Here is a 16,368-nt window from a genome sequence, read left to right on the forward strand (position 1 = left end):
GCTTATATGAGGGAAGAGCGAGAGAGAAAGAAAGAAAGGGATAGAAAGGAGAGAGAGATAGTGTGAGAGAGAGACAGCGACAGAGACAGAGAGAAAGAGAGACACAGAGACACAGAGACCGACAGAGACAGACAGAGAGAGAGACACAGAGAGACACAGAGAGACAACGACAGAGACAGAGAGAAAGAGAGACACAGAGACTCAGAGACCGACAGAGACAGAGAGAGAGAGAGAGAGAGAGCAAAAGAGAGAGACAGAGAGACAGAGAGACACAGAGACACAGAGAGACAGCGACAGAGAGAGATAGACAGAGAGCAAAAGAGAGAGAGAGAGAGAGAGAGAGAGAGAGAGAGAGAGAGAGAGAGACAGTTAACTCTAACCTGACTGTAATTATGTTGATCACACAGTGGTACAAGCTGTATCAAACCTGTGTGCCTGGGAACCACAATTCTATCCCTGAGAACTGTGTTTAACCATGTTTTTAATAAGAGAGACGAACAGTTGTTTCAGGGGGAGAAAAGTAGGGTATCTAAAGTAACAACTGTGTCTGTAATAATGACACGGCTTGTTTCCTCAGAAGGTATTCAGGACATACAGAAGAACACACCTTCCTCAACCTCTTACGGATCCGCACATTTTTGTCAATTTTAGCCAAAAATGGCATACCCCAATCTAACTGCCTGTAGCTCAGGACCTGAAGCAAGGATATGCATATTCTTGGCACCATTTGAAAGGAAACACTTTGAAGTTTGTGGAAATGTGAATGAATGTGAAATGAATGTAGGATAATATAACACATTAGATCTTGTAAAAGATAATGCATTTTTTGTACGCTCTTAACTTCTCTACACCTTCTCTTAACTTCTCTACACCTTCTCTTAACTTCTCTTAACTTCTCTACACCTTCTCTTAACTTCTCTTAACTTCTCTACACCTCTTAACTTCTCTACACCTTCTCTTAACTTCTCTACACCTTCTCTTAACTTCTCTACACCTTCTCTTAACTTCTTTACACCTTCTCTTAACTTCTCTACACCTTCTCTTAACTTCTCTACACCTTCTCTTAACTTCTCTTAACTTCTCTACACCTTCTCTTAACTTCTCTTAACTTCTCTACACCTTCTCTTAACTTCTCTTAACTTCTCTACACCTCTTAACTTCTCTTAACTTCTCTACACCTTCTCTTAACTTCTCTACACCTTCTCTTAACTTCTCTTAACTTCTCTACACCTTCTCTTAACTTCTCTTAACTTCTCTACACCTCTTAACTTCTCTTAACTTCTCTACACCTTCTCTTAACTTCTCTTAACTTCTCTTAACTTCTCTACACCTCTTAACTTCTCTTAACTTCTCTACACCTTCTCTTAACTTCTCTACACCTTCTCTTAACTTCTCTTAACTTCTCTTAACTTCTCTACACCTCTTAACTTCTCTACACCTTCTCTTAACTTCTCTTAACTTCTCTACACCTTCTCTTAACTTCTCTTAACTTCTCTACACCTCTTAACTTCTCTTAACTTCTCTACACCTTCTTTTAACTTCTCTTAACTTCTCTTAACTTCTCTACACCTCTTAACTTCTCTTAACTTCTCTACACCTTCTCTTAACTTCTCTACACCTTCTCTTAACTTCTCTTAACTTCTCTTAACTTCTCTACACCTCTTAACTTCTCTTAACTTCTCTACACCTTCTCTTAACTTCTCTTAACTTCTCTTAACTTCTCTACACCTCTTAACTTCTCTTAACTTCTCTACACCTTCTCTTAACTTCTCTTAACTTCTCTACACCTCTTAACTTCTCTTAACTTCTCTACACCTTCTCTTAACTTCTCTTAACTTCTCTACACCTCTTAACTTCTCTTAACTTCTCTACACCTTCTCTTAACTTCTCTTAACTTCTCTACACCTTCTCTTAACTTCTCTTAACTTCTCTACACCTCTTAACTTCTCTTAACTTCTCTACACCTTCTCTTAACTTCTCTACACCTCTTAACTTCTCTTAACTTCTCTACACCTCTTAACTTCTCTACACCTTCTCTTAACTTCTCTACACCTTCTCTTAACTTCTCTTAACTTCTCTACACCTCTTCTCTTAACTTCTCTACACCTTCTCTTAACTTCTCTTAACTTCTCTACACCTTCTCTTAACTTCTCTACACCTCTTAACTTCTCTTAACTTCTCTACACCTCTTAACTTCTCTTAACTTCTCTACACCTTCTCTTAACTTCTCTACACCTCTTAACTTCTCTTAACTTCTCTACACCTTCTCTTAACTTCTCTTAACTTCTCTACACCTTCTCTTAACTTCTCTTAACTTCTCTACACCTCTTAACTTCTCTTAACTTCTCTACACCTTCTCTTAACTTCTCTACACCTTCTCTTAACTTCTCTTAACTTCTCTACACCTTCTCTTAACTTCTCTACACCTCTTAACTTCTCTTAACTTCTCTACACCTTCTCTTAACTTCTCTTAACTTCTCTACACCTTCTCTTAACTTCTCTACACCTTCTCTTAACTTCTCTACACCTTCTCTTAACTTCTCTTAACTTCTCTACACCAGCTCTTAACTTCTCTACACCTTCTCTTAACTTTTCACACAAGCAGGGCTCCTGCCATTCTCTGCAAAGTAAGAAGGAGTATTTTTACTTTCTTAGATGGGGTCTGAAAACTATACATCTATGGACAGACCCAGACCATCCCTGGACAGACCTAGACCATCCCTGGATAGACCCAGACCAGCCCTGGACAGACCCAAACCAGCTTTGGACAGATCCAGACTAGCCCTGGATAGACCCAGACCAGCCTTGGTCTATTTATGAACATGAATTATGTTTTTTGGTTAAAAAAAATAAAGTTGAATGAGTTTATAGCAAATACATTCAACATAAATAGCAATAATGACAAAGCACATACAGAGTGAAAGAGAGGCAAGAGCAACCAATCAATACAAACCATCTCTAGATGAGATATTGAAGAAAATGAAAAGCATGGCTCTTAGTTTGTAGGTCTATATTGCAAAAAATAATACCAGACTCTCTCTCATCTTTAGAAATGCACGACCTTCTCCTACAGTCCTCACAGACATCCATATAGCTTTCTCCATAAGTAGGAGTCGGAGACAAGCAACCATTACCAAGACAACGGGATCTAGTCTCTTGTTTCCCAAAATGGCACCATATTCTCTACGCAGTGCACTACCATTGGCCAGAGTCCCTATGAGTGTATTAAGTAGGGTAGAGGGTGCCATAGACACACAGCCAAACAGGATCTAGTTGTCATATCAGCAATGACTTGTTGATGAGGAGCATCTACTCAGCTACATGTCCGAATGCATCTTCAAATAGCACCCTATTCCCTATATAGTGCACTACTGTTGACCAGAGCCCTATTCCCTATATAGTGCACTACTATAGACCAGAGCCCTATTCCCTATATAATACACTACTGTTGACCAGAGCCCTATTCCCTATATAGTACACTACTGTTGACCAGAGCCCTATTCCCTATATAGTACACTACTGTTGACCAGAGCCCTATTCCCTATATAGTACGCTACTATAGACCAGAGCCCTATTCCCTATATAATACACTACTGTTGACCAGAGCCCTATTCCCTATATAATACACTACTGTTGACCAGAGCCCTATTCCCTATATAGTGCACTACTGTTGACCAGAGCCCTATTCCCTATATAGTACACTACTATAGACCAGAGCCCTATTCCCTATATAGTACACTACTGTTGACCAGAGCCCTATTCCCTATATAATACACTACTGTTGACCAGAGCCCTATTCCCTATATAGTGCACTACTGTTGACCAGAGCCCTATTCCCTATATAGTACACTACTATAGACCAGAGCCCTATTTCCTATATAGTACACTACTGTTGACCAGAACCCTATTCCCTATATAGTGCACTACTGTTGACCAGAGCCCTATTCCCTATGGCCCCTGGTCAACAGTAGTGCACTACAAAGGGAATAGGGTGCCATTTGGGACACACCCTCAGAAAACACATCAGTGAAACAACCTCCAGTGAAACCACCTCCAGTGAAACCATCTCCAGTGAAACCACCTCCAGTGAAACCACCTCCAGTGAAACAACCTCCAGTGAAACCACCTCCAGTGAAACCACCTCCAGTGAAACAACCTCCAGTGAAACAACCTCCAGTGAAACCACCTCCAGTGAAACCACCTCCAGTGAAACCACCTCCAGTGAAACAACCTCCAGTGAAACAACCTCCAGTGAAACAACCTCCAGTGAAACAAACTCCAGTGAAACCACCTCCAGTGAAACAACCTCCAGTGAAACAACCTCCAGTGAAACAACCTCCAGTGAAACAACCTCCAGTGAAACCCTGCTTCAGAATCACCACCTTCATCAGGTGTTCCTACGTCAGTTACGGTACACTGAGTGTACAAAACATTAGGAACACCTTAAAACTGAGTTGCACCCCCCTCTTGTTGCCCTTCGTCAGGGCATGGACTCTAAAAGATGTCGAAAAGCATTCCACAGGGTTGCTGGACCATGTTGACTCCAATTGCTTCCCACGGTTGTGTCAAGTTGGCTGGATGTTCTTTTGGGGTGGTGGACCATTCTTGATACACACAGGAAACTGTTGAGGGTGAAAAACCCAGCAGCGTTGCAGTTCTTGACACAAACAGATGCACCTGGCACCTACTACCATACCCCGTTCAAAGGCATTTGTTTGTTCTGTCTTGCTCATTCTCTGAATGACACACATAATCTATGTCTCATTTGTCTCAAGGCATAAAGATCCTTCTTTAACCCGTGTCCTCCCCTTTATCTACACTGATTGAAGTGGATTTAACAAGTGACCTCAATAAGGGATCATAGCTTTCACCTGGATTCACCTGGTCAGTGTATGTCATGGAAAGAGCAGGTGTTCCTAATGTTTTGTCCACTCAGTGAACAGTAGTTGTGTAAATAGATGTGACAGCGGGAAGAAAAAGGTAGGAAGGAACGATGAAAGGTGCACTTACCGCGAACAGAGATCCCTGATAGAGACATGCTCCTGTGGGTGAAGAGGACGAGGAGGAGGAGGAGGAGGAGGAAGAGGGGAGAACACAACAACGTTAAGAGCAAGTTCAAAAGGTATTTCAATGTACAATACAATATTTTTTGAAGAATGCACTTAAAGCCTTACACCTACATAAATATTACACCACGACCTAGGTAAGAGTAGGTAAAAAAAAAAAGCTAGACATTTTTATGTGTGTGTGAGACGTGTGTCCATCTGAACCAGTACATGGTCTCACTCTTGACTTGCACAGTAGCCTGTAGCCATTACATAAAGACGCTGAACATTTAAACAACGGAGTGGCCATTATTCTCCTTTGCTCAATTGGAAGACTAAACATAGAAAAAATGAACTAGCAGTGAGAGAGAGAGAGCCAGGCGGACAGGCGGGGACGTTTCAATACATCTAGGCTGGGGGGGGTCACCCTGAGAGTTGAACAGACTTCACACACCCCAAAAAAAAACACCACAACAGAAGTGAAATGGGTGTGAACAACTGTGGTGTAGTCTGCTGTACATGTGATGTGACCGACCAGGTGCCCAACCCAGGTCTGGGTGCCACAAGATAGTTAGCCAACTGAGCTAAAAACCTAGGTAGTGCAAGGCTTCAGGTCCAGCAGATGTTTTAGACTACTTTGTCTACCTCAGCTCCATCTGAGACCACTGTCCCCCTGAGACCACTATCCCCTGAGCCCACTGTCCCCTGAGACCACTGTCCCCCTGAGACTACTGTCCTCTGAGACCACTGTCCCCTGAGACCACTGTCCCCTGAGCCCACTGTCCTCTGAGACCACTGTCCTCTGAGACCACTGTCCCCTGAGACCACTGTCCCCTGAGACTACTGTCCTCTGAGACCACTGCCCCCTGAGACCACTGTCCCCTGAGACCACTGTCCTCTGAGACCACTGTCCCCTGAGACCACTGTCCCCTGAGACTACTGTCCTCTGAGACCACTGTCCCCTGAGACCACTGTCCCCTGAGCCCACTGTCCTCTGAGCCCACTGTCCTCTGAGCCCACTGTTCTCTGAGACCACTGTACTCTGAGCCCACTGTCTTCTGAGCCCACTGTCCTCTGAGCCCACTGTCCCCTGAGACCACTGTCCCCTGAGACCACTGTCCTCTGAGCCCACTGTCCCCTGAGACCACTGTCCCCCTGAAACAACTGTCCCCTGAGACCACTGTCCCCCTGAGACCACTGTCCTCTGAGACAGTTGTCTACATTATTCAAATGGAAACTCAAGATTGACTGTGTAATGTTATTTTTATTTCAGCTTTATTTAACCAGGTAGGCCAGTTGAGAACAAGTTCTCATTTACAACTGCGACTTGGCCAAGATAAAGCAAAGCAGCGCGACAACAAACAACAACAGAGTTACACACGGAATAAACAAACATACAATCAATAACACAGTAGAAAACCTATATACAGTGCGTGCAAATGAGGTAGGATAAGGGAGGTAAGGCGATACATAGGCCATGGTGACAATAGAATTACAATATAGCAATTAAACACTGGAGTGAAGATGAGTGTGCAAGTAGAGATACTGGGGTGCAAAGGATTAAAAGGATCAACATTTAAAAAAATATATTAAAACATATATATATATATATATATATAACAGTATGGGGATGAGGTAGTTGGATGGGCTGTTTACAGATGGGCTATGTACAGGTGCAGTGATCTGTGAGCTGCTCTGACAGCTGGTGCTTAAAGTTAGTGAGGAAGATATGAGTCTCCAGTTTCAGTGATTTTTGCAGTTCGTTCCAGTCATTGGCAGCAGAGAACTGGAAGGAAAGGCGGCCAAAGGATTAATTGGCTTTGGGGGTGACCAGTGAGATATACCTGCTGGAGTGAGTGCTACGGGTGGGTGTTGCTATGGTGACCAGTGAGCTGAGATAAGGCGGGGCTATACCTAGCAAAGACTTATAGATGACCTGGAGCCAGTGGGTTTGGCGACGAATATGAAGCGAGGGCCAGCCAACGAGAGCATCCAGGTAGCAGTGGTGGGTGGTATATGGGGCTTTGGTGACAAAACGGATGGCACTGTGATAGACTGCATCAAATTTGCTGAGTAGAGTGTTGGAGGCTATTTTGTAAATGAAAAAAACATATATTTTTTTTAACTAAATTTTAATACTAGCTATGATTATATTTCCTCTTGGCCTGTACGGTTTATGTACTTTAAAAGCTGAGCATGATCTCTGTAGATCATTTTAGTTATCATTGTATTATAAGACATCATAAAGCCTTATAAAGGCTTATAACAGGTAATACCTGCAGGCTGTCAGTAAAGTGTTCTACCCACAGGGTTTTCTCATGTCCTTCAGTGAATGAATGTCCAGCAGTTGCCCTATGGGAGAGAGCACCAGATCCACATCTAAACTTTGCCTTACACTCCTGCAGAGACACTTATGGCAAGATGGTACAGACAGATAGGGTAGCTCTGCTTCTAGCTCATAAACAACTTCGCAGTATTTAAAAAAATAAAATAATTGTGTGTTATTTCTTACATTATTAGCCCAGGACATTTTTTTGTGTTATTACATACAGCATTCTAATATTTATATATTCCTTAATTGATTATTTTACTTTTAGGTTTGTGTGTATTGTGTTTATTGTTGTGAATTGTTAGATAGTACTGCACTGTTGGAGCTAGAAACACAAGCATTTCGCTACACCCCGCAATAACATCTGCTAAATATGTGTATATTTATATTTATTTGACTGAACCGTGATAGAATATGTATGTTTCTATGCCATTGGAGTTGATTGTGATGAGGTAAAACCTTAGCCTAGGGTTTTAACTATATTTAGGTTACAGTCAAACAAGTACATGTGTGTGTGTGTGTGTGTGAGTGACTGTGAGGCATTTGATCAATTCAATCTCAGTTAGAGGCAGATTACAGATGACAGATTTACCTGGCTGGTTGGGATTATATTCTGTCTGGACATGAATAATAAATCAGACAAATGGGACATTTCTTTCCACACAGAGAACGCGAGGAAAGGAGCCAGCTGGTTTATAGAGTGGTGTGTTCCCCTGTTATAACATGTGGATCCAAAGATGTGCATACGGCCTATTCTTAAAAGTCATAGTGTCTTGAGTTGTATTTCTGTTTTAGAATGTCAGAACTAAATTTCCCTTTAATAACCAGAAAATATATATTTAGAACCTAAACACAGTCAAATATACTGCCTATGTTTGCAACGCAACCTTTTGCAATATATTAATATATATGAATAATATCCAAGCCTAACCGTTTTTTTTTTTTTTTACAGATGTTTCCATAATCGATAAATAAAAAGTTCATTCACGTGATTGAATAAGAGACTAAAATACCCACCATGTATTTCTGAAGTGGCGGTGAGAAGAATTCCAGCCAAAGCGGCTACGAGGATCCATTGTAAAGCCATAGTCACCGCATACAAGGCATTCAATCCAATGGGGCAGAACTTAAATGCAGAATCTTTCTAGTTCAAAACTAATCGATTCTCAGATATCATTAGTGATTATCCGATGTTTCCGATAAACGACAACACTGGGCAGAGCCAGCCAGAAGAATGTTTGACTGGGCTGGAGAATAGTTCAGAAGTTACACGTAAAAGACAGCAGGTAGGAACGGGGACCCCCTCTCTCTCTAGCTCTCTCACTAACTCTGAAAAACGCTGCAGGTCTGGACTCCAGAGCGAAGGAATGCAGTCCCAACTGTTCGCGATCGGCGAAACTTCAAGACAAAAACGCAGGTGTCATCGACCGTAGATGTAAAAGCTGTACAGCATGACGACGTATGAAAATCCGTTTCCAGCCCGTATAATTATAGACTAAAATCCGCTCGCTCACTTGCAATGGTCGCGTTGTGCAAGAACTGAGGCGACGCTATAAAGTGCCCTGCTAGGCAGGGTTTCTTCTCCCTCTCTCTCCAAGCACACTCCAAACCGTAGGACGTCCCCCAGCACACCACCCGGACGATTGAATGCAGTCTAGGGATAGAAACGTATGATGTGCGGTCTGCTCTAAATGAATAAAATATAGGGCTTTGCTCTGCAACAACAGCTATGTGACATCTTTCTCATTCCTCTAATCATGCTTGAACAGGCCCAATATTCTACCAGGTTGTTATGCGTTCTGTGCCCAATATGCTACCAGGTTGTTATGCGTTCTGGGGCCATATGCTACCAGGTTGTTATGCGTTCTGTGCCCAATATTCTACCAGGTTGTTATGCGTTCTGGGGCCATATGCTACCAGGTTGTTATGCGTTCTGTGCCCAATATGCTACCAGGTTGTTATGCGTTCTGGGGCAATATGCTACCAGGTTGTTATGCGTTCTGGGGCCATATGCTACCAGGTTGTTATGCGTTCTGTGGCCATATTCTACCAGGTTGTTATGCGTTCTGTGCCCAATATTCTACCAGGTTGTTATGCGTTCTGTGCCCAATATGCTACCAGGTTGTTATGCGTTCTGTGCCCAATATGCTACCAGGTTGTTATGCGTTCTGTGGCCATATGCTACCAGGTTGTTATGCGTTCTGTGCCCAATATGCTACCAGGTTGTTATGCGTTCTGTGCCCAATATGCTACCAGGTTGTTATGCGTTCTGGGGCCATATGCTACCAGGTTGTTATGCGTTCTGGGGCCATATGCTACCAGGTTGTTATGCGTTCTGGGGCCATATGCTACCAGGTTGTTATGCGTTCTGTGCCCAATATTCTACCAGGTTGTTATGCGTTCTGGGGCCATATGCTACCAGGTTGTTATGCGTTCTGTGCCCAATATGCTACCAGGTTGTTATGCGTTCTGTGGCCATATGCTACCAGGTTGTTATGCGTTCTGTGCCCAATATTCTACCAGGTTGTTATGCGTTCTGGGGCCATATGCTACCAGGTTGTTATGCGTTCTGTGCCCAATATTCTACCAGGTTGTTATGCGTTCTGTGGCCATATGCTACCAGGTTGTTATGCGTTCTGTGCCCAATATGCTACCAGGTTGTTATGCGTTCTGGGGCCAATATGCTACCAGGTTGTTATGGGTTCTGTTTGAACAGGCTCAACAGGCCCAATATGCTACCAGGTTGTTATGAGTTCCGTCTGAACGGTCACAACAATATGCTACCAGGTTGTTATGGGTTCTGGATTGAACAGGCTCAACAGGCCCAATATGCTACCAGGTTGTTATGGGTTCTGTTTGAACAGGCTCAATATGCCCAATATGCTACCAGGTTGTAATGGGTTCTGTTTGAACAGGCTCAATAAGCTACCAGGTTGTAATGGGTTCTGTTTGAACAGGCTCAATATACCCAATATGCTACCAGGTTGTTATGGGTTCTGTTTGAACAGGCTCAACAGGCCCAATATGCTACCAGGTTGTTATGAATTCCGTCTGAACGGGCCCAACAATATGCTACCAGGTTGTTATGGGTTCTGTTTGAACAGGCTCAATATGCCCAATATGCTACCAGGTTGTTATGGGTTCTGTTTGAACAGGCTCAATATGCCCAATATGCTACCAGGTTGTTATGGGTTCTGTTTGTAGTAGCAAATGCATATTATAGTGTTATAAAACAATCCATTATTGCTGGCCTATAAACATACTCAAGTTTGGAAGAATGGCCAATTAAATAAACAGTCCATTCAGGAAGCACGTTCTAAGAGCTGACATACCTCTAGGTCACACAGGAGCAACCTAATCTTCAGTCAATGGCAAAGGCTTTTGTCCCCGGCTGAGAAGAGCCATCAGACAGACTCCTGGCCTTTAGAAAACAACAGTTGCCACTGCTGTCCCACACATGAGTGAATTCCTCAGCTTTCCCGCCAAGTAGAGTTGGCTATGTGCAATGGACATTTACTAAATAAATAAGGTAGCAATTTAGATTGGGATAACCTACCATCCAAATATAATCACCCTAAAAAGCTATATTGTTTATAATGCGGTCATAGTGAATCCCCTGTTGTTGGCACCTGATTATTTATCCCCCTGTTTGTTTGCATGTTGATTCCCAATGGTGAAATGTGACTCCATAATTTACAGTATTAAACAGGTTGAGGCCTCCAACTACAGAACATATTGACAAGTCTTTGGCCCAGCTGTACAGAATATACACAACGTCTAAGTGATAACATCCAGATAGACAGTGGATGTTTTAATTGAACCTCTAACTCCTGGGAAAACAATAAGAATTGTTGTACATGTTGTTACTGCCATCTGGTGTTGTAGAGTGGAATAGTCCAGTGGACGGTTAGATCTTTCTCTGGCCTACTCAATATTGTATTAAATAGCAGCTACACGTACATTCTAGTTTTAACCAGTAGCTTCGGATCGACCATCCTTTTCTCGTGAGATCACACTCCATTTCTCTGAACATGGTCAGTCGGATTCACCAGGCGACTTATTCAGAGTGACTTAACAGTCAATTCTAAATATGATCAATGTTCACAAGATGAGTCAGTAAATTCATAATATCTTCATACTTCATTGAATACATTACACACATTAACACGTAAAATCACAAGCGTCTTAAATCGTCCTTTTTCACTGTCACTTTCTGTACGAGTTCTTCACTCTGACAGCTGACGATCGCTCACTCTAATGACACGTCCTGCGGAGACAAGGGAAGAGGTGTCAGAGACATTGAAACAGTGCCAGGGTCTAGTCTAGTAGTAATGCTGCCGTCCTTTGAACCAGAACCCTGGTGGCGTGGGTTCAATCCCTGTTCAGACCCCTATGCCTTACTTTACCATTCTCTTCTTTTCCATTTCATCCCTCACAACGTTCATCAGAAAATAGTGAAGTACAGAACTCCACATGGATAGGCATTAGGACCAGAGAAGCAGGATGTTATGAAGGTACACACCTGAACAGAGTTGCTCAGACACACGTCTGATGCAATATGACAAATCTACTGTTTTCTTTTCAGACCACTTGTCAAGATGATTTCCGTTACATTCTAGAATCCTCTCCCTGAGGGTATTTGTGTTACCTGCCTGCCTCTCTCCCTCCCCCTGCCTGTCTCTCTCTCTCACTCTCCCCTGCCTGCCTCTCTCTCTCTCCCTCCCTCCCTCCCCCTGCCTGCCTCTCACTCTCCCCTGCCTGCCTCTCTCTCTCTACCTCCCTCCCCCTGCCTGCCTGCTCTCTCTCTCTCTCCCCCTGCTTGCCTCTCTCGCTCTCCCTCTCTCTCCCTCCTTCCCCCTGCCTGCCTCTCTCGCTCTCTGTCTCTCCCGCTGCCTGCCTCTCCCTCTCTCTCTGCCTGCCTGCCTCTCACTACCCCCTCTCTCGCTCACTCTCCCTGCCTGCCTCTCTCGCGCTCCCCCTGCCAGCCTCTCTCGCTCCCCCTGCCAGCCCCCTTTCTCTCTCCCCCTTCCTGCCTCTCTCTCTCTCCCCCTGCCTGCCTCTCTCTCTCCCCCTGCCTGCCCTCCCTCGCCCTGCCTGCCTCTTTCGCTCCCCCTGCCAGCCTCTCTCGCTCTCCCTGCCAGCCTCCCCCCCCTTTCTCTCCCCCTTCCTGCCTCTCTCTCTCTCTCTCCCCCTGCACTCTCTCCCTCCCCTGCCTGCCTGCCTGCCTCTCTCTCACTCTCCCCTGCCTGCCTCTCTCGCTCCCCCTGCCAGCCTCTCTCGCTCCCCCTGCCAGCCTCTCTCGCTCCCCCTGCCAGCCTCCCCCTTCTCTCCCCCTTCCTGCCTCTCTCTCCCCCTGCCTGCCTCGCTGCCTGCCTCTCTCTCACTCTCTCCCCCTGCCTGCCTCTCCCTCTTTCTCTCCCCTGCCTGCCTCTCTCTCTCCCCCTGCCTGCCTCTCTCTCTCCCCCTGCCTGCCTCTCTCTCTCTCCCCCTGCCTGCCTGCCTCTCTCTCTCTCCCCCTGCCTGCCTCTCTCTCTCCCCCTGCCTGCCTGCCTCTCTCTCTCTCTCCCCCTGCCTGCCTCTCTGCCTGCCTGCCTCTCCCCCTGCCCCCTCTCTCTCCCCCTATCTGCCTTTCCTTCCCCCTGCCTGCCTCTCCCTCTTTCTCTCCCCTGCCTGCCTGCCTGCCACTCTCTCCCCCTGCCTGCCTGCCTGCCTGCCTCTCTCTCTCTCTCCCCCTGCCTGCCTGCCTGTCACTCTCTCCCCCTGCCTGCCTCTCTCCCCAACTCGCTTTCTCCCTGCCTGCCTGAGAGAGGCAAACCCCTGGCTTGGTTTTTGCTCTGAAATGCACTGGCAACTGTGGGACCTTATATAGACAGGCGTGTGCCTTTCCAAATCATGTCCAATCAATTTAATTTACCACAGGTTGACTCCAATCAAGGATGATCAATGGAAACAGGATGCACCTGAGCTCAATTTTCAAGGGGTCTGAATACTTTCCGAATGCACTAGTATGAGTTCTGGCCTTGTACTATAGATCCTTTACTATAGTTATCCCTTGGTATAGAAGAGAACATCACTTCGGACACCATTTCCCCCAGGTGGGTTGGATATATCTAGTGTGTGTGTCTGAGTGTGTGTGTGTGTGTGTGTCTGAGTGTGTGTGTGTGTGTGTGAGTGTGTGTGTGTTTGTGTGTGTGTGTGTGTGTATGTGTATGAGTGTGTGTGTGTGTGTGTGTGTCTGAGTGTGTGTGTGTGTGTGTGTCTGAGTGTGTGTGTGTGTGTGTGTGTGTGTGTGTCTGAGTGTCTGAGTGTGTCTGAGTGTGTGTGTGTGTGTGTGTGTGTGTGTGTGTGTGTGTGTGTGTGTGTGTGTGTGTGTGTGTGTGTGTGTGTGTGTGTGTGTGTGTGTGTGTGTGTGTACTAAGAGTCTTCAAACGACTACAGGTGTGTAAAGAACGTCAGTCTGAACAGGAGACACTAATTGCCATCCTCCGTCACCCAGCCCAGTACCTTCAACTCTTATCTAGGTGTGGTCATTCTGTCACCCAGCCCAGTCCCTTCAACTCTTCTCTAGGTGTGGTCATTCTGTCACCCAGCCCAGTCCCTTCAACTCTTATCTAGGTGTGGTCATTCTGTCACCCAGCCCAGTCCCTTCAACTCTTATCTAGGTGTGGTCATTCTGTCACCCAGCCCAGTCCCTTCAACTCTTATCTAGGTGTGGTCATTCTGTCACCCAGCCCAGTTCCTTCAACTCTTATCTAGGTGTGGTCATTCTGTCACCCAGCCCAGTCCCTTCAACTCTTATCTAGGTGTGGTCATTCTGACATACAGCACCTCAGTCAGGAAACATTGTTCAGATAATACACACAAATCCCTATTGGTTTGCTTTGTTTGTAGGCAAAAATTACACACCTATCTAGCACACAATATTGCATTGGAAGGCTTGGTATTAAAGTCCATGGGATGTGTAGTTCAATAGCTATAATGAGGAATCATGGAGTGGGATGTGTAGTTCAATAATGAGGAATAATGGAGTGGGATATGTAGTTTAATAACTAGAATGAGGAATAATGGAGTGGGATATGTAGTTTAATAACTAGATTGAGGAATATTGGAGTGGGATATGTAGTTTAATAACTAGAATTAGGAATCATGGAGTGGGATATGTAGTTAAATAATGAGGAATCATGGAGTGGGATATGTAGTTTAATAACTAGAATGAGGAATCATGGAGTGGGATATGTAGTTCAATAACTAGAATGAGGAATCATGGAGTGGGATATGTAGTTAAATAATGAGGAATCATAGAGTGGGATATGTAGTTCAATAACTAGAATGAGGAATCATGGAGTGGGATATGTAGTTAAATAATGAGGAATCATAGAGTGGGATATGTAGTTCAATAACTAGAATGAGGAATCATGGAGTGGGTTATGTAGTTAAATAATGAGGAATCATGGAGTGGGATATGTAGTTCAATAATTAGAATGAGAAATCACAGCGCGTATGATAGCATGTAGCACTGCCTTGAAGTCTCACTGCCAAATAAGTCCCAGAGAGCCTTGGAACGGTCATGTTGTCAAGGAGGGTATCCAGGTATGTATTGTTGTAGTCACGTGACCGAGGCTCCTCTATACGTGTGTTAACCCTCTAAAGCCCAATGTGACATACATGTCATATACATCGAGTGTACAAAACATTAAGAATACCTTCCCAATATTGAGTTGCACCTCCCTTTTGCCCTCAGAACAACCTTAATTCATCGGGGCATGGATTCTACAAGGTGTCGAAAGCGTTCCACAAGGACACTGGCCCATGTTGACTCCAATGTGTCACACGGTTGTGTCAAGTTGACTAAATGTCCTTTGGGTGGTGGACCATTCTTGATACACGGGAAACTGTTGAGCATGAAAAACCCAGCATCATTGCAGTTCTTGACACTTACTGGTGCACCTGGCACCTACAACCATACCAAAGGCACTTTATCTTTTGTCTTGCCCATTCACCCTCTGAATGGCACACATACACAATTCATGTCTCAATTGTTAAGGCTTAAAAATACTTCTTTAACCCGTCTCCTCCCCTTCATCTACACTGATTGAAGTGGATTTAACAAGTGACATCAATAAGCGATTATAGCTTTCATCTGGATTCACCTGGGTCAGTCTGTCATGGGAAGAGCAGGTGTTCCTGCTGTTTTATACACAGAGTATGTAATTTACTTCAAAAACCTGGTATTTGTCGAATAAAATTAATTGATCATCATGGTACGTAGCTAAGCTAGCGGGCTGGTGGTAACAGACATCCTCAACAACCGTCTGTATGTTGGCTATGAGCTGTTTGGGCATGTCCAGCTGTGGGAAGGAAAACTGCGTTGAACAGTTTCTTTAGTCTGTCAAGACTTGACTTTAATTTCAGACATAGTACATTGAATACAGTACATACAGAGCATTCGGAAAGTATTCAGACCCCTTGACTTTTTCTACATTTTGTCGTGTTACAGCCTTATTCTAAAATTGATCAAATACATTTTTTCCCTCATCAATCTACACACAACACCCCATAATGACATCACAACACCCCATAATGACATCACAATACCCCATAATGACATCACAACACCCCATAATGACATCACAATACCCCATAATGACATCACAATACCCCATAATGACATCACAACACCCCATAATGACATCACAATACCCCATAATGACATCACAATACCCCATAATGACATCACAACACCCCATAATGACATCACAACACCCCATAATGTCATCACAATACCCCATAATGACATCAAAACACCCCATAATGACATCAAAACACCTCATGTCATCACAATACCCCATAATGACATCACAACACCTCATAATGTCATCACAATACCCCATAATGACATCACAACACCTCATGTCATCACAATACCCCATAATGACATCACAACACCTCATAATGTCATCACAATACCCCATAATGACATCACAATACCCCATA

The 16,368-nt window shown here is 44.3% G+C and overlaps 1 protein-coding gene across 1 annotated transcript in view; it reads right to left on the reverse strand.

The window, feature by feature from the left end:
• The window catches only part of LOC112240057 (extracellular matrix organizing protein FRAS1), a 338,168-nt gene extending 329,178 nt beyond the window's left edge, over positions 1–8,990 (reverse strand). Inside the window, 2 exon segments of the mRNA XM_042331265.1 lie at positions 5,011–5,042; positions 8,392–8,990. Of these exon segments, the coding sequence (XP_042187199.1) occupies positions 5,011–5,042; positions 8,392–8,461 (102 nt within the window). The 5' untranslated portion in view covers positions 8,462–8,990.
• Between the last annotated feature and the right edge of the window lie 7,378 nt (positions 8,991–16,368).

The sequence above is a fragment of the Oncorhynchus tshawytscha genome, linkage group LG12 (genome assembly GCF_018296145.1).
Source record: "Oncorhynchus tshawytscha isolate Ot180627B linkage group LG12, Otsh_v2.0, whole genome shotgun sequence".
NCBI classification, from domain to species: domain Eukaryota; kingdom Metazoa; phylum Chordata; class Actinopteri; order Salmoniformes; family Salmonidae; genus Oncorhynchus; species Oncorhynchus tshawytscha.